At 35.7% G+C, this 19770-nt stretch overlaps 1 protein-coding gene across 2 annotated transcripts in view; it reads right to left on the bottom strand.

Moving 5' to 3' along the window:
* Nucleotides 1-19770, bottom strand: part of ASCC3 (activating signal cointegrator 1 complex subunit 3) — a 246586-nt gene that overhangs the window by 79735 nt on the left and 147081 nt on the right. For both annotated transcript variants that reach the window (XM_051614470.1, XM_051614471.1), the window contains exons 17-21: nt 12445-12564; nt 8187-8351; nt 7264-7350; nt 4861-5037; nt 2551-2776 (exon numbers count right to left, since the gene is read on the bottom strand). In XM_051614470.1, the coding sequence (XP_051470430.1) occupies nt 2551-2776; nt 4861-5037; nt 7264-7350; nt 8187-8351; nt 12445-12564 (775 nt within the window). The remainder of the gene's footprint in view (nt 1-2550; nt 2777-4860; nt 5038-7263; nt 7351-8186; nt 8352-12444; nt 12565-19770) is intronic.

The following is a 19770-nucleotide window of genomic DNA, read 5'->3' as shown; positions in this document are numbered from 1 at the left end:
TTTTTCCTAATAGTCACATTATGAGAAACTATCAGTGTCATTTAAAATACATGAAAACTTTCTGAACAAAAGCTGACTATTACAGAAAATAAGTATGTTTAACAAAAGAAGAGTAATTTTTACTTATTCCACAGCAATTGTCATCTGTATTCTGAAAAAACAGCACTTTATCTTAGATAACACAATCATTTCCTGGCTTTCTGGAAACTCCATGGTTACACTGCAATAGCACCTAGAGTGGTGTTGATTGATTCGTGATACACTGGAATCCAGGATCACAGAATCATAGAATGTGTGGGGTTGGAAGGGACCTTTAAAGGCCATCTAGTCCAGCCCCCTGCAGTGCACAGGGACCTTTTTAACTAGATCAGGTTGCTCAGAGGCTCGTCAAGCCTGACCTTGAGTGGCTTCAGGGATGGGGCCTCCACCACATCTCTAGGAAAGCTGCTTCACCACCCTCATTGTAAAGAACTTCTTCCTAATGTTCAGTCTAAATCTACCTGGCTCTAATTTAAGACCATTGCTCCTCATCCTCTCACTACAAGCCCTTGTAAACAGTCCCTCCCCAGCTTTCCTGGAGCCCCTTCAGGTATTGGAAGCCCCCTATGAGGTCTCCCTGGAGCCTTCTCCTTTCCAGGCTGAACAGCCCCAACTCTCTCAGCCTATCTTCATAGCAGAGGTGCTCCAGTCCATGGATCATCTTTGTGGCCCTTCTCCAGACTTGTTCCAACAGGTCCATGTTCCTTTTGTGTTGAGCTGACACCCATCTGAGGCTTTTATCTCTCTCTGAGTTAGCCAGCTAGCTCCTGTCTTTTTTTTTATTTTATGTACAAGGTCACAATAACATTTAAAAAGGAATTAATACTAAGAGTGAAAGTATGGAATCAGAGAACAGGTCAGCACTGGAAACTGTGCCATTTCTCATTTCAGCATGGTTCTGAATTCAAATCAAAATAAGGTGGCTGCCAGGCAAGCACTTCCCTCAGACCCTTGGTGTCCGAGAGGCTAGACAGGAAGAATTATCCCAAGTAACACTACTGCACAGAGATTCACAGATTAACTTGCTTTGATGTTTATAAAGCTGAAGAATATGAAATAATATCATATAGTCAGCGATTTTCTACTTTCACAGTCAAACCTCAAGTTTTGTCTACTTTCAAACTAAGTTAAAACAAAACTAGACATTTTATAGATATATCTCTATTGACACATTTCTGTCTTGTCAATATTAGTTCCACTGCATTGTAGGAAACAAAACTGGTTTTTTACTCTTAAAACAAAATTTCTTGCTCCTCCAAGGGCAGGTATGGGGAAAAAGAAGCATAAAAAAAGAAAAGAAAGCACTAATACAGTTAGTGGAAAAGAATATTGAGTCTTAAAATGACTGCACAAATACACAACACATTAACAAATAAGAATTAAAGAAGTGTTATAAAATAATGCTTCTGAATAGAAAAGCATGATAATGCCAGTACCTCAAATAAAATGTTTTTTTTAATATAAATTTAAAATTTCTACATATTATAATGCACAGTTAAGGTAAGCTTTTAACATTTCCTCACAGGCTTAGTTTATTAAATAAAATATAGCCTCTAATTCTGCAAACTTTTACATATTTATTCACTTTTTTCCAACTTAAACGTGGCATATAACAAAGCCTCCTAAATTAGGAACGTAGCTCCCTTGTCAAATGACAGCAATATCAAATCAGAGGCCATAACTTCTAAAAAGCAGTGACTATGAATTCTGTTTTTATTGTAAAATTAGATTTTCTTAAAAATGGCAGTTTGTTTCTCAACAACCTTGCAATAACAGCTGCAAAGAAAGTCCAAATAAGATAAAATATACTAAGATAGGAAAAAGAAATACATTGCAGGCTAATATTTTTTTTTTCCAAATACAGTCTGCTGCTGGACACTTTATGCACAACAGTTTATACAAACCTACTAGAAATGTTTATCAGGAGGCTCATGGAATTTCTCATTATTGAAGTGTCAAATCCTTAAAAAAATTCCATTAAGGTTTTGTTGCAATGACACCAGTGACAATGAATTCCCCATGTTTGATGAAAATTAATGCAGTGTTTCAGAAGCAGGCCATTTACTGATAGTACACCAGGACATAATAATCTGCTTTTATTCTTTTTCACGTTGTAAGTATTTCAATAATAATGAAAAAAAGGCCACATTGTCAACTGGCAAAAATAAACAGATGCATTTTGTAGTCATGTATTGCATCCTGTGAGCAAGAAGGGAAGCACAGGTCAACATAAATATGTATATATACACATGTATGTAAATTAACATCAACACACATCTCCATCCACGTGTGTTCTGGGGTTGGCAGGGTACAGGCTAGCATGACCCTCAAAGCTGTGCCATATTACAAACTGTGAAGACAGAAGAAACCTTCTTTTTGGACAGACCATAATACCCTATTAGTGTTCCTGCATGGCTTGAGGACCAGAGTGGGTACATTCAGGAATGGCTCAGATTCTGTTCTAACTTGATTGCTAATAGTTTACGCAGGTCAGCATTGCTGATTTCTCACCTATTTCATCTTTTCTCATGTCCTTCATCTTGTCCACAGTGAGATTCTTCTCTTCCAGCTTTGAGAGGACTGATGGGGGTAACACTGAGAACTGTCTCAAAGGGCTAACCCAGCCCCACAGCCTCTTGTCAATGACTTTGCTGAGGTTCAGAAGTCGATATGTCATTGCAGGCCAACGTTTCCTGAGGGCAATCTCAAAAAGAGCTCGAACAATACGAGCTGCGTTCTGGAGAGTGAAAAAAATAGCAAAAATGTTGTAATTCCCTCAAGTATTCTTTGTAAAATGAAAAGGATCCCATAGACTCATCCTTGACAAACCATAACAACAGATTTTTCTTTTCAAACTGATTTCGTTTTTCCATCACATTCTAGTGGCAGAACTACCTCATGATCGCCTACAGAAATTAGGAAAAGAAACATGTGCAACTAATTAAAGTTGTAGTGGCAGGTCTGCCATAAAATTTTGATGGTGGTTATGGTAACATTAGGAAGTTCTACATTTATTGCATCTCAATCACTTCTGAAACAAATTCGCTTACTATACTCAAGATCTTCCCCTCCTCCTTCTATACAATATACACCTGCAAACTCAGTTTATATGTAAATTCAAGTTTTAATCTTTCACCTCAGTTGTTCTTCCATAATAGCATGCCATTCCCCACTCAATTTCACAACATTTGCAGAGATTTTTAACACTAGTGACTTTTGTTTAAATATTTGAGACAACTGTATTACTAAACTGTATAAATCTGCTCTGGACTTGGAAATTTAACTATTAACATAAGCTTGAATCAGGTCAGTCTTATCCTGAAAATACAGGTTATTATGTTCTTTTATTAAACCTATCAAGATGTATTATGAAGTTGTGTTTTTTTGGGTGGGGTTGTTTGTTTTATTTGCCAACCAGTACTTTGCCTGAATTAGCAATTCTGTTCTTGATTCACTGACAAGAACAAATTCATTCTCTACAGGCTCTGAATTGCCAACAGGAATAAAAAATAGAAAATTATTTGGTTGTGATAGGAAGCATAAGTTACTACAGAAGCACATTTCTTTTTTACTTAGAAAGGATTAGTTTCTTAATAGTCACTACCCAATTATAAAAAAATCACAATTTGTAGAACTGGTTCCACATGTACAATTTATGGAGATCTGAGAAGACCATGTTGCCGCACTAAAAATGCTATAATTTAAACAGGCTAATAAAAATAATTGTCTTGAAAGCAAGGATTAAAAGAATCATTCTGAAAATGATCTTGTGCAAGTACCATGATTTTTATGATGTGCACAATGATTTCAGATTTTATTCCTATCTGTGCTATGAAATGCAGACATATGCGAGTATGAAAATCTTGCTGAAGAATATGTATACTTTTTGAAAATTTAACTCTCACCTTCAGCACCAGTGAAATGCAATTTTACAATCAGTCCTTTACAAAAAGGACAAAATGATTCACTGTGACATGCTGCTGTTGAAGAAAAATGAAAGAAAAGATAGGAAGAGGAGAGGAGGAGAGGAGGGGAAACAGGACTGGCTAAAAGGCAAAATTTTATAATCTATTTTATACATTTGTTTTTGTTGCACATCTGGGAATGTCTATGACTTATTGTTGCACATTTGGGATTGTCTATCACCATTCTGTCACTTTGTCCAGGATGCAGAATTCTAAACTTTTCTTTCTTTCTACAGCGGGCTCCAGTTGTGTAAGCAAGTGGTTCTATGGCACAGACTTTGTAGTTCTCTTATTATTCTGTGTAATAACTAAACATGCTGTGTAACTATCAACCATTGTCAAATCAAGCTGGCAAACAAATATACAGACTGCTGTGTAAATTTGCATGATTATGTCTAACAATAAAATGGTAATAGCACATCTTCCTTGTGTAAACTAAGGTATGTGAATAAAACACAAATTATTTTTTATAGGATGAAGTATAAAGGCACACAACCATAAAAGCACATTCTGACAGATTTCCAGATTTAGAAGAAAACCCAGTAACTCAAGAATAAAATTTCTGTGCAAAGTTAGAATTACTAAATATAATAAGACAATGGGGGTAATAGGAACAAAAAGGACATTTATAATTAAACAAAAAAATGTATTAGTCTCCCAAGGTATGCTTTTGCAAATCTTGTCTACTTAAATACTGTATTACACGTGTACACACGCAAGGCTCTGCTTTGAAATCAATCTGCACACAAATGTACAAAAAGGCTGCAGATCAAGGCTTACTTACATAATTGCAAACATTTAGGAGAATGAAAACAGAAGAACACGCAACGGATTTGTAAAAAATTACTATTTTTACCTGTGCAACATATGCAGAATCTGAAATAAGGGAGAAGTTGTCTATCTCCCCTCTGCTAATGTATGTTTGAAGGAGGATATTAATTTTTCCATAATTGTTTTCCACACCTCCTGGAGCAGGAAGTTCACAGAAATCACTCAGTAAGGTATCCAGCTCTTCTATTTCTTCTTCTCTTACCTAAAACACATTTACACTTTATGAAGAGGCTGTAGCAATTCAATAAAAACATTTACACTGAAATAAAATTTTCCTTATAATGCAGTTACATTATTTTTAAATGGAGTCTCTAATTTTAAGGAAAAAAGCAAAAAAAGAAAAAAAAGTAGCAACCCACATCTTCCATAATGTAGCTAATAGGCTATAATTGAAGCTATCTTAATAGTGACACAATTACATTTTATTATTCATCACAACCTATTAAGGTTGCCATTGACATACAAAAATTTGATATGCCACAAAAATTGAATCTTCTGACCCTACCATCCTTCATCTGATGAGATTTCATTTCTTATTTGACCAGAGTAAAACCTCTGTCCATCTGGATTAGGGCAATCTTGAATTAACATGAAATGTACTCATTATAGTTACATGGTTTGCATGTGGCATAATACATTTTTAACTCAAAACTGTGAAGTACTACGATTCATGATATTAAAATTTTCACTGTTAATAAGATTAAGTCTTAATATGAGAAAAGAAATATTCATATCTATGATTTGAATAATGCATAACATTTCACATTCTAACTGATGACCCTTACATGGCAAACCCAGCATAAATCTACATATTCTTTGATTTACTGATAGTCTGTTAGTGTAAAACTTATTTAAAGAGGGTAAATGTTTGGTCCCTGCAGGGAACCAACTGAAAGTAATTTTCCTTTGGACCCAACTACCTGACACACAAGAGACACTAAAACAGCTGAATTAAAATCCCCAGCTATCCAGCCATTGGTCCTGCAGGAAAGAAAAAGATGCAGGACACAACCACCAGAGACAACTCCAGTGTCCAGGGAATATTATGCTCTGCTTACAACAGAATTTTTGATAATTTTTTCTGCTCTTGCCTAGCAGAGCACAGGTCAGTCCATGTTTGTATTTCAGCTACTGGTGAACTATCTCAAAGTACAGACTTTTTATGGAGATATGGTTCATATTAACAAAATTCACTACTTGTATCACACAGAGGGGTAAATCCTGAACTATTCTTGTGAAAGTTACTAGTTTCAACAATCAGAGCTGCACAGCAAATAAATCACAAAAATCTGGAAATGATGGTGCACTGATGCAATATCTTTCAAATCTGAGAAAGCAAACCAGAAACAACTATCTTTTGGTGAAGAAGAATCACTACTAGCTTCATTGCAAATATGGAAACATATCACATAATATTTTCCACTTGCTTCTCTTTAAATATTCAATTATGTTAAATTTAGACCTAGCAAAGCAGTATCACAATCATAAAAACCCCTTCTATCTTGGAAAACATTGCACGTATCAATGTGAAACCTCTCTGCTTACTATCTTACTGTAAGAGATTACAGCAAAACAGAATCTCCACATCAGACAAAGAGATGGTAACACTCAGACTGTGTGTGCAAGTATGTAAATATGTAGATGGTGAGGGACTGACACTGCCAGTTTGCAGAGCCAGGTGAACAAGAGCTAAGCCTGATCTGCAAGTTGTACAACGGTGGTAAAAGGGTGATGGGCTCAAGCTACCAAACCCTGTGGAGTCTGGAGACTGGCTCACTCCTCTGTGAGATGGAAGCACAGCCAAACAAGCTCATGCTGGCCTGCAATGCACTGTCTTGTGCTCTGTCTATACAGGAGCCGAAAAGGGAGATTGGCTTTGAAGCGAGTACAATAGTACAGTAATCTTCTAGCCTGCACAGCAAAATCTTTCACAGCAACTTTCTAGATTTCAAATTTGGAAATAATTTATCAGGATTTATCATTCTGCTAATACTGTTCCCTGCATGAAGTGTATCACAGATTTGACTTCAGTGAGTCCTGCCTCATTTCTGATAAAGGAAATTTTTCAGGAAGACAACTAATAATAGTTTAAACGTCATAGAGAAAAACTATCTCATTCCTCAGTGTCCACTTATCTTCACCTGTTAATAATTAAGGAGCTGAAAAGTTCTTTGAAGCATTTAAAAGGAATTCTTGAAGATCCACAACTAGTTATTAAATGTGCACTACAGTTCAAGCTGAACTACGTATAAGTTCAAATGAGAGCATATATAATTCTTGGCAATTACACCTACTTAGGAAACATTTTATAATGGTGCTTAATATCAAACAAAACTTGGGTCTGTAGACATTTACCATATTTGGAGTGAGTACTACACACCTGTCTAGTTCTAAGACATATTCTCTGTATGAAAGGATACAACGTTACCTTTATCTGTTCAAATTCTTCAGCTTTTGATACTATAGCAAGAATATCGCCTTCTGTTTTATGAGCATCAAACAGCTCATTGAAAGTCTAAAAAAAAAATAAATAAAAATTATTTAACATTGAAAATAAAAATATACAAGATCAAGATTTTAAAAGGTGTATAAGGATACAGTGTAAGTTATTGAAAGACCAGAGTGATGCAATTTAAAGAGAAACATTTTTCAGAACGGTTTCTCAGTACTTTAAAAAAGAGTCCTTCAAAACTTAGGCACCCCAAAATGAAGAGACATGAAATCTCAGGCCTTTAAAAAAAAAAAAAAAGTATAGGATCTGAGTGAATCTGTGACACTAGTTATGCATCGTGGCAGTAAACAGTTAAAAATTAGTCATGCAGTGTCTTAAGCTTTTGTTAAAGAAAAATACTTATTTCCTGAAAAAAAAAAAAAGGTTTTAAGATGAATGTGTACCTCAAACGAAGCTTCCAATATTACAGATACAAATGCATCTCCCTTACATGTTTACAACACAATCTGATCACAGTGCCAAATGTTTAAGCTTGGCAACTTGGTAGGATTTTCATAAAGAAAAACTCTTCTGTTATCAGAATCTACTTGAACGTGCTATCAGATATCAATGGCTGCACACACTGTTGGTATCCAAATATTTTTTATAATTCTCCTGAAAGAAGGCAGAGACTATAGAAATTTCAAATCTCGTTTCACACCATGTCTAATTTTTCAGTATTGCTTTATACTTGCTTTCTTTTTCCTCTCTGTTTCCTCTTTCCCCATTTCGGTAAATATGACTTGAAAATACGCTGAACAAATCACATACATATTCTGTAATATCTTACAACTGTTTTAGGTAAAGATTCAAAAAGAAGGAAAAAAAAACCCACCCCAAAATAGAAGATCAAATTTTACCTCTATAGTATTGTATTTAATATAGTAGTGGCTGGCAGTTCTGCCTAAATCTGTTGAAGAGAAAAAGCCAGTTCGTTCTTCAAAGCGAATCATGCGGGCTTTGTCCAGTTTTCTGCCGACTTCAATTACCAACTGCTCTCTGTGCTTTTCTAGACCTGGATCCATCTAGACACAAAACACACACATTTATTTACACAAAAGAAAAAATAAAAGTGTTATACAAATAATTTTATTGAGATAACTCAGTCACACAAAGCCAGAAATCAAATAAAACGAAAGTACAGTTATTAAGTCAAGATTTTCCTGAGGTTTCACTGATAACAGATACATTGATATTAATGACCAAAACCAATAACCAAAAAATACAGGACAAAATAATCACAACAATATTTCTTTTACAGTGCTTCAAGAGTATCAGTGCAATGTAGATTAATACTACTTCTGAAATAGTAACGTGATTCTGAAATACATTTACACTGAAGTTTTTGAAAGAAGTTTTAATGAGAACATATTTTTCATGAAATTATTGTAACTGTATCACTTCACAAAACACTCCATCTTACAGAATCTTCTGTTGAAGATATACCTTGCCTCGTTATCTGACATGAGGATGGCTTTACCTGTATCCCAAATAGAGTAAGATTCAAATTGGAAGGCTGAAATGTTTACTAGCAAAACACCCCAGTAACATCCTGAAGAGCTTTGGGTATGTCAGCTAGGATATTTAAGTACTGAGCTATACACGTACCATTTAAACATACATGTTAAGAGCATACCAAGAGCTTGCTGTGCCCAACACCACCTCTATTCATATAGAAGTTCAGAAACGTGGACATTTTGTTCCGGTAATAATGTACATTACCTCCTTAGTATATACAAGGCTGGGCAAAACTCCCATCTGAGTGGGACTGCTGTGTAATTGTGTGTTACCACATTATGCACCTGAGGTACCCAGACTGACAGGGCTGGGTGAAAAGGGATTCCTAATCATGTTAACCCTCTGGTATATGTGCAGCTGAGATAGTGCTCTAATTACACAAGTACTGACTAGTCACCATATTTGAAAAGACTGAAACTCTATTCAAGTCCACAGGCAGCATTCTTATTTCAGGGCTTGTATAGTTCAGATTTCCTACAGAGTAGGTCATACCAGAGCTTTTGGTAAATCTGCTCCAGAGTTATATGACTAAGACTGCAAAAAGGAGCAGGCTTTAAGAATTGCTATGCCTTGGTTTGCTCTGGTTTTCCCTGGGCCAGGATTCAGTTTCATCTTTGTGCTGAAGTGCTTAATCTCATGCTCACTGAAGCAGCAGACAAAGACAGCCTTCTCCACTGGCTGCAAGACTAGTTTTTAATATTCCCTGCTTATACCAGGTACCCTGAAGCTGTTTCTCCTTAGTTATGGCTTGCTTTAGTTTTAAGTCAAAAGCTAAGATAGATAAGACCTAGACTGCTTTTCTCAATAGTAAGTCTTGCATTGGGGTCAGATTTCAGAGCCGAGGTGTTAAAAAAAAGAAAAAGTAATCAAGATGCCAGATGTTCAAAATTTCTTAAAACTAAAGAGGGGGAAAATTTTTTTAAAAATATAAAAACACTTCCCTACTCCTTTGACAGACCAAATTACCTGCCAGTCTTTTGCCTTACATATTAAAAAGCTGGTCTGTAACAGAAGACTAACATTTTTTACAAATACAAAGGTTTTAACATAAAAGGAAAGGTCACCAACTTGAAAAGGCTGTGAAACAATATTCCAGTCTAGAGAATCCATCGTTAGCACCTTTCTTGTTGAGCTTACATAATTAGGAATCCCACAGAGCAAAAGACACAGCCTAGACTAGCCCTTAAAAATGAGCCTTGGCGTGTCCACAGCAAGAAACGGAGCTGGTCTCGAGTATGCATATGGAAATTTAAGAACACATGATAAAGTGCATTATAATTCACAATTTTTTCTCTAGCTAATTGAGAGGAGTGCTGGGGACAAGCTCCTCTAAGTTTTACAGATGTTCTTCTGAACATAAGCATAGAACTTCTGTGAATTAAAAAGCTTTGGTTAACTGTGGGAACACCAAAGAGTGGAACTAAAAAGATAAGAATGCAGAGAAAGGGGTTACCTTAAAAAGAAACAGCTACCTTTCCTTTGGAACCCTAAAAGGATGAGAAAATGCCTGTAATTCATACCACAGGCTTTACAATACGACACTCATATTTGCTCAGGTTTTTCCTTCCACTTTTTATTTCTTGCTGCTCATTGTAAATTCTGGCCCTTTTCCCCTCTCAGTGAAAGTCACTTTTGGCACTTCTAGCAGAAAAAATGGAAAAGTCACAAATAAAAGCAGTGGGCCTGGAGTAACCTAATTCTAGGCATAGCCCAGAAATGGGTTAGGTGGGGAGCAGGAATATCACAAAGGCAACACGTTGGGTGAAGAACGTGTCAGCATATGGCAGGTTGCCCTGGTCTCCCCCTTAGCATGGACAGGCTGGACCTTTTGTGGTCTGAAGTAATGGCTGCATGTGGTGAGTGCCTGTGGAAAGGGAAAGGAGAATGAGTTTGCATCTTCTCAGCCCCATCAAGCAGCTGGGAAGTGTGACCCATGATGGTTATGCAGATAGATGGATTCTGAATGGGTAACATTGACTGCCAGCCAAAACAGGAATATAAATTGGCAACACTGCTAAGAAACAACAAGATACCAATTATGAAAATTGGATGTGTATAACCAGAACAGAAGGAATAGAAAGGCCTAAGTGAGTAAATCTCTAGTTATGTCTGCATCTGGCACTATACCATCCGTATACTGTCTTTAACACTTCAGCTTTGAAGTTTAATACTGGTTTATTTAGAAAATAAGGAGATTGGCATTGGTTTTGCTTCAACGTGAATGGATAACACTTCTAATTGATATAATTTGTTACTGCCTTAACACAAAAATATGAATGTCTATTATTAGAACATGGAACGGAAGGGGTAGGCAGGAGGTTAGTGGCAGGAAAAGGCAAGTGCTGGCAATCTCCACTTTCTCAAAGGCTGAATAAAAACATACAAGCAAGAAGAGGGAGAGCAAATCCTGTTCATTATTTTTAAGATTTATAAAAACTATCTCTCTTGGTGTTTTATTAATTTTTTTCACCAGTTATTACCACAATGGTTGCACTTCTTTTAATCTGAAATTTGTTAATAACACTGGTCAAAAATAACTGATTAGAAGAAAAAAAAGGAATTTAGAGGAATGGGACAACAACATTCTCCTCACTAGCAAAGCAATTTTTGCTTTTCATTTAGCAATTACTTTGAAATTTGTGTTACATGATCTTATATTAACATATGGTAATGTACTGCAAGACTTTTTATGGAAAACAGATTTGAGATGACCAGAGGTCAAAAGGTGTCCACAGAAGCTTGCTTAAACAATAGCCTACCTACTTTCACTGCAGCTTACACTATCAGACACAAACACTATGAAAAAATATCTCCTGACATAGATCTCTACATGTTACAATGACCAAAACAACTGCTGCTCACAGTCTGACTAATAATGAAGTCACAAAACAGATTCAGGACGTGAAAAAAACAGCCATTACCACACACTTGTGAGTTTCAGCTACATGAGGCTCAACTACCTGTGTTCAAACTAATTTAACATTAAATGCTTATAAAAAGCTGTACAGAAAATACAGTCAGTATTTAGATAGTCTGTAAACAATTAAACTTCCTAAAATTTACAGATAATGAAAAAAAACCCTTAAAAAACCTTTAAGTAACTGTGCTGATTTTTATCACTGAACAGAACAGTAAATTAACAAAACTGAGCAAATTAATGAAAAGCTTTATAATTACTAAGTCACAAGACAGAAAAAAAAACATAACCTAATTAAAAATGTCATGAGATGAAACATTCTAAATCAAAAGCTGAAAGGGGCAAGGAAAGCAAGCTACCCAAGAAGGCTTCATTTTATCATTTCTATCTAGTGTACAAAACTGGAACAGTGAAACTAAGTTACAGCAACTGTCTGATAAGAATGAATGTTGTCCTTTGGAACATAACTTGGCTGGTCAAAATGTATTTTTATGTGAACAGAAGGGGCCTCTTAACTTAGTGTTAAAAATACTCTGCTACAGAAAATACCTTCCTTTTTCTAAGCACTTTAAAATAATTGCTGATGTCAGGCTAAGCAGAAATAGTAAATATTTATCCTCACATCAGGGAAGGATTAGAGACCCAGAATAGGCTACAGATTTTTTTTAAAATGCATTTTATACCTGATAAGCTTTGTGACTGATGCCATATACTAATGGATTTGCTCTCATCCGAACGTAAAGATAAGTGTAACTTATCCACTTTACTGCTTCTTCCACGTTAGTTACTGTTCCAAGAGCAATCTGGAAATAGGAAAAGAGACAAAATTAGATGTATATGTTACAGCTGAACATAAGTATTTGGATGAAAACACATGGAACTTAGAGCATTATCACTAGATTAAAGAAAGTGTGGGTATTTTTCTAACTTAAATTATTTTAAAATCATCATAGGACAATAATGTGAATAATTCACTCATCATCTTAGGAACAGCTAATAATGTGTTATGTTCTGTGACATAATATAGATATAGGGACCCACATGATCTTTCCCACACCACTCAGGATTTTTATAATTAAAAGATGATACTGAGCAAGCTTGTTCTAAAAAGACAAACAAAACAATGTAATTCTTCAGCAAATATGCTTGGGATAATTTAAAATAAGAGTACTTAAAAAAAAATCCATATTGAAAAGGTTGATTTTTTCATATCAAAGTAAAAGCACTTTCTGGTTCAAGTCCTACAGCAAACGATCACACCAATCTTTAGAGTTTTCTTCAGCATGGCCCTCATACTTGGGAATCTGTGCAGTTTTTACAGAGTTTTCTCCTTTCAGGTACCTCCTACATTTTTGTTATAACAAAAACATTAAAAAAATGTAACTGGTAAAATGCACATACACACACACAGAAACATATTTATTTTTCAAGGCTAATTCAGGTATATTAAAAAAAGGTGTTTTGATAGTTGGTTTTATTTACTAATTCAATAGAATTCCCACCAAATAATTTATCAAAGATATTTTTACTTGGTAACTTCAGCTCTATTTTGTCTTGGTTACCTTCATGAGAAGCATTTTACTGCATATTCCAATTAAGCTGATTTTACCAGGAGACTTCAGTATTTCCTGCATATTCCATAAACAAATATATATTTTTTGTTGTTGCTGGTTGTTTAAATCAAGCAGAATACCCTTGTACCAAATTTTTGTGACCCATTAATAAACGTTAAAAGTTCTTTTTGGTTTTTTTTGGTGTTTCTATTTCATTAAATGTTCCACTTGGCAAAACTTAAAAAAAAAACCTTATACAACTGTAAGTGACTTCATATCAATTTTCAGATCTAACCATCTAGATCTTAATAATAATATAGATATTTTCTTTAAAATAAAATAAATACCTAAACAAAAATAATAACACAAGTGAAATCTGCCCCGAGTTAAAATAATTTAAATCTGGCAAACCTTTGTTGATATTAATGACTAATAGCATGGAGTAACTCCAAGCTTTGTCTCACACGCTTTTCAAGTGATATTTTGTTTTTCAAGAGCATAAGGAGGCTGAGGGAGCTCCACTGTATTGTTTTTTTGAAGTATACAGCTACATAACACACTGAAGTAGCTACAAAAGCATTCAGCTCTTCATAAACTACTACAGGGAAAACATCTAATACAGCCCAAAGGTTATTATTGCTCAATTTGCCATCCAGGTTAATTTGAGCATTTGGTTTCTTTCCACGATTGGAGTATCTTTCTGTACACAACTCAAACCAGCACAACAACATAGTCCAATAGTAACACCTTCCCCCCAAACAACCACTTTTCTGAATATATAAAATTCTCATTACTGAGGACATTTAAGTCTGACAATTAGAAGAAAAAAAGAAACTATTTTCAAATTTTTTTGCCTCATTTCTTCAAATATCTGATTGCATTACTTACAAATTATTTTCAACTTTTTACAACATCTTCTCATAAGTTAAAAGTAAAACTGAGGACAAAAACATTGATTTTGAAATACAGTTGGGCTTCAGATATGGTACTGAAATCTTACACTGCACTTTCCTTCCTCCCCCAACTTTAATGAATATTCACTGTGTAAGATGTACAGGCAAAAAAAACCTCAAGAAAACAAGGCAACTTCTAAATATTTGCTGCCATCTAGTGTTCAAGTACTGCTCTTAAGGAGTTTGAAAATGTATACCTTTGTTAAAACCATTTGAATGATGAAAGTTATTAATACACGAGAGTAATTATGAAATAAATTCTTTTCAAAGTTAGGAGAGGATCTCTGCTAAGAGGTAGGCAATGTATGGGTCACAAAAGCAGTAAACAGACAAGGTGATATTTTATTAAAAAAGTTCTGCATTTCCCAGTATTTTCTCAACCAGGTATTTAGTTACACGTGGAATAATCAATGAGTAGAAATATTTATTATGTTGACATATTGTCTGATTGCAGTAGTCATCACACAGAGTTGTGCTGCACTCACAAAATGAAAATTGGGTACCACATTAATCCAATTCACTGTGTCATTTAAAATGAGTAAAATAATCAACAAATTTGGCACTAATTTTTCAATGCCTGATAACCCCTCCCCTGAGTAATATCAGGGATGTGTTTGGTACTTTTCATTTTCATTAAATATTTATTTCTTTTTTACAAATGCTATTCCACAGACTTTATCAAGTTGAACAGATTTTCAGAGCAGATAAAACAGATATAAAGAGCAGGGCTTTTTGGGGGTAGTTTGTGGAAAGTGAAGTTTTTCTCTCTGATATTTCTGTACAGATTAGAAAAGAGCATAAAAATGTTTAATTGTTATTAAATTTTTATAAATGAGTCAGGTTACATGGATAAAAAATTTCTATATGTAAATCAAATATTTGTTGTTAATGTAAGAGAATGAGGAATGTTTCTAAAAATGTAATGAGCAGTTTTCTGTTTGCTTTGGAAGCCAGTGTGTTTACACACAGTGAAATTACTATTTTAGCATTTGAAGTGATTATGGTCTTACTCCTGTATAGCTTTTGAAATAATTTCTTGCTGCTTGGGCATTGGCCCAAGTGGGTCAGAATCTCCTCCAGTTGCACAGGACCAAAGACTAATTTCTAAGTACAACAGAACTACATCAGAGTTGTCATTCACTGTCAACTCCAAGTAACTTGTCTACCATCTGGACACAGCAGAAGAAGGTGAGCGGAGAATGGATGAGGTTGCTGGTCTCATGCAGGTCAGTCAGTCCCCAGGTCCATGGACACCAAGAGAATAACCTTCAGTTCCCCAAGCCTGCTCAGTCACCCAGCTCCTGAGTGACTTTTCAGAAGAGCTTTGACAGATTTCTGTCTCTTCTGTGAACCACAATAGTTGCCCACTCTTTCATGTCAAAAACTGGATTAAGAGGTTTGTCAAAACAAGTCACTACCTTTTACATTCCTGGCTTCACAACAAAATAATAAGTAAATGCAAGGAAAAGCAGACCCCCTGGGGAAGGTGTACCTACTGTCCAGCACTGCAAATCCTGTTATTTTCTAAGCTCTCTGAGGAAAGGAGTTGTCCCAGCAACAAGCTGGGGTCCAGCTGTGGATGTCAGGGAGGGCTCTATCAGATGGAAACCATTAGGGAAGGAATGGTGACCTGCAGTGTATGAGCTATTGATGATAGTTCCCAGATAAGTTAAAGTTTATGGTCTAATTAAACCACATCTCCTGCATCTTATCTTTCTTCCTGTATTTCCAGAAAATACAGCCATAGGTATCTTCTGTTTGCCAGCTGGACTCGCTCCTCTTGACTAAGCACCCTAACCAGCTGTTTATTTTATTCCTTCTTACGTTCCGTTATGCCTAGTGGCACAACTCAGCAGAAAAGGAAAATGGCATCTCCATGCCTATGTTGATCAGCACTAACCATTTACTCTTCTACTCATTTTTAGAAGAAAAAAATCCCTGAAACCAAACCAAACATCAAAACAAATCTGCAGGAGAGAATTCTCAGTGGATTGAGGTGCCGAAATACATGTTCCAAGTGTAAATTTTGGGGTCAACTCAATGAAGTTGGGTGTTTATCAGCTTTTTGCACTCTGTAGCTCTCCTAAGAACAAAAGCACTGGGACATCAAGGCCAGTGTGCTGTCTCTGAGATCAGACAGCAGCAAATGCTGAAGGGCAGCAGGTGGCAATGAGAAGCAAGCACCATCTAAATTTCTCCCAAATTCTTAAACTATTGCATCTCAAGGTTTTTAGTTAAATGTATTGCCTTTTCATTTTATATCTCTCAATGAATTTTAATTAAATTTTTGTACAGTTTTAGAATTACTCTACCTTTTAGATACAACTCCCTGTGGCTAATAGTTCTGTAGTCTAACCACCCAGCATTTCTGTTTCCTGAACCTGCCACTGACTGACCTCAGACAGTATTGCCTGGTTCTTACCCCAGGAGATGCAATCGTTGGCCATGTCTCAAATCTCCCATTTGTCTTTTTTCTCACCTGAAGTGTGCAGGTAAATTAATGTGTTCCTTTCACAGAAGCTGATCTAATCCTTTGCTCATCCTCTCTGAAAACTTTCTGCTTCTAGAAAATTAATTTTGAAATGGGAATTAAAAATACCCTGTTTTTTTAGCATTGTTGCCCAAATTTTCTCTCCTGCACTACATAAGCCTACATAGAAGACTGGAAGCTGGATTCCACCTAGTGATTGTGTGGCTGGGATTAAATATATTACCCCAAGTATCTGAAGCATTACCTCATTCTCACCACTAACCTACTTCTGCCAAGAGACCTAGTCCAGATAAAAGAAACTTTATATTCTTTTGGAAACATGGATTCATATTTCCATCTGCTGTCTTCATTTGACTACTTTTTCCTTTAGCTACTGATTTGTCTATAATTACGAATTTAAACAATGCAGCAGAGCTTCCTGCCTTTAATTGGTTTCTCTTTACAACTTCAGCATAAGCATTAGAATAACTTGTAATACAAGCAAGCTCTGCTCCTAAAAAATGGCATTTTATTACATATCAAAGCAGATTTCATGATGCTTAACAACAGGCTCTGGTATGGCAAAGGTTACAGTGGTCATCAGCATACTGACTAGGTTTCTGTAACAAATCCGTAAACAAACATCGATTTTGTCTCCATATACTGCTATAGTTACTGCCAAAGGGACAGTATCTATAAAAGATGACCAAAACTGAATGTGCTTCTTAGGACCACCTACTAATCAATAAATGGCATATATTTTAAAATGTTGGGTTGCTTTTTCTGTTTTTCAGAATGCTGCAGCCTATGGAATAATTATCTCCAGAGTAACATACCCTTTCCATAACACATGTATCTTTTTCAGATGACTTCACTAACTTAGATCAAATCAGCATATATAAAAGTTTATACTGACTCAAATTATAAAAAAATGATGAAGTTCCCTTAAAATAAACCTAACACAATACCTCCTTGTAACTGCTCACAGTATTGATTTCTTGTAATCTTGCAGGCACTCATTTTTTCTGCATGTCACAACAGAAGGATAAGTAACATCACACGTATCAGATGACAAAAAATGGTGGCTTCATCCCCTTGTTATTCTATTGTTTTTCAGCATTTTCCATTACTATTTCTACTAACAACCACTTACCACAGTGATTAACAAAATTCTGACTACATCTTCCACTGCTGTGACTGCGCTGCAGCCACAGAACCTTCAGTAATTTAAAGCCGTGACTACACTGTTTTTTACAGACAGCACTACAGTTACGTTTCTGAAAGAAGTAGTTCTGTCTAAAGCAGTTTGATGATTTTCTGCACTTTTCTCCAAACCCCAGATCATGTAGTAGAAGTCCTGCATTCCCCAAACCCCAAATCCTGCAGAAGTGCTGCACTTGAAGTAGTTTTTATTATACTGTACATCACATACTTCCTATATGTCTTTGGTTGGGTAAGACTAGATGATTACCTCCTATGAAGCTGAATTATTGTTCTATTCCATTATTTTGTTCTTCTTCAGTTCAACTACTTTAATAGGGCAGGAAGATTAACTTCTTAATTTTACACCTTCAATGTAACTAAATTATTTTTTTCAGTGTCTACTAGCAATACTTTTCAGAGAACTACTTGCATTCTCACTTACTGTTAGAAGACACTACATTTCTACTGAAATTTCTTCTACTTCTGGGAAACATTTCAGTAATGTGTACACATTTGAAAGGAAACTGCTTAGCAGAAATACACATTTCCCTGGTCAAACAAATCCTTCTCTTTTTAGGTAAATATCTAAACATAAAGTTTCATGAGTAAGATTGCTTTTTCATTGTTGTCAATCTTACCTAAGATTGCTGCAACTGTTTTTCTTTTAGCATTTCATTATTTGTGTAGACATAACTATTCTAAGCTCACAGAGCCCTTTCTCCCTTGAATGTCTTGCTTTTTGATACTTTTCCTCATTAAGTATCCATTTGGACATACTCACTTGGTGCTAAATAAATAGTATTTACCTTTCCAAATCTTCAGTGATTTATTTTTTGCTTTTAAGCTATCAGAGTGCTATTAAATGCAGGGATAAGAAGGAAAGAAATAAAAAAGAGCAGATATTACTACCTTCAAAAACCCCTGTTAAAATCACAAGACTAGGAGAAATTAAAATTGTTTAATATTCTAACAATCAACAAGGTCTGTTCCATCTGCAATGGCTTTTCTGGTGCTGACTGCACCAAAGCCAATGCCAGCAGCAGTTTGCTACCTTGATTTACTGTAACATAAAGACACATGCAGACACCTGCTACATTAAAAATATGTTGTTAAGCTGCTCTAAGAACTTCCTGCGAGATAAATACTTGAAACTAAGAGTTTGCAATCTCCACAGTGGAAAAAGAGGAAGTGGAGAAGAATCCTAAAGTGTAAATATAACCAATATTTTCTTTGATACTAAAAATAGAATTACTTTTCTTTTTTTAAAAACCACATTTCTTCCCCATATATAGTTCAATGAATGCAAATTCACTTGTCCTCTCCAAAAAAGCCACCCAAAATTCCCAAACCAAAAATTCCTTCCTTTAAGCTTCTTGTGGCTAAGAAGGCCAATGGCATCCTGGGGTGTATTAGAAAGGGTGTGGTTAGTAGGTCAAGAGAGGTTCTCCTCCCCCTCTATTCTGCATTGGTGAGGCCGCATCTGGAGTATTGTGTCCAGTTCTGGGCCTCTCAGTTCCAGAAGGACAGGGAAGTGCTTGAAAGAGTCCAGCGCAGAGCCACAAAGATGATTAAGGGAGTGGAACATCTCCCTGATGAGGAAAGGCTGAGGGAGCTGGGTCTCTTTAGTTTGGAGAAAAGAAGACTGAGGGGTGACCTCATCAATGTTTACAAATACGTAAAGGGTGAGTGTCAAGAAGATGGAGTTAAGCTTTTTTCAGTGATGACCAGTGATAGGATAAGGAGTAACGGATACAAATTGGAGCATAGGAGGTTTAAGGTGAATATCAGAAAAAAATTTTTTACTGTGAGAGTGACAGAGCACTGGAACAG

This window comes from Apus apus, chromosome 3 (genome assembly GCF_020740795.1).
Source record: "Apus apus isolate bApuApu2 chromosome 3, bApuApu2.pri.cur, whole genome shotgun sequence".
Lineage (NCBI taxonomy): Eukaryota > Metazoa > Chordata > Aves > Apodiformes > Apodidae > Apus > Apus apus.
This window is presented reverse-complemented; position numbering and strand designations above follow the sequence as displayed.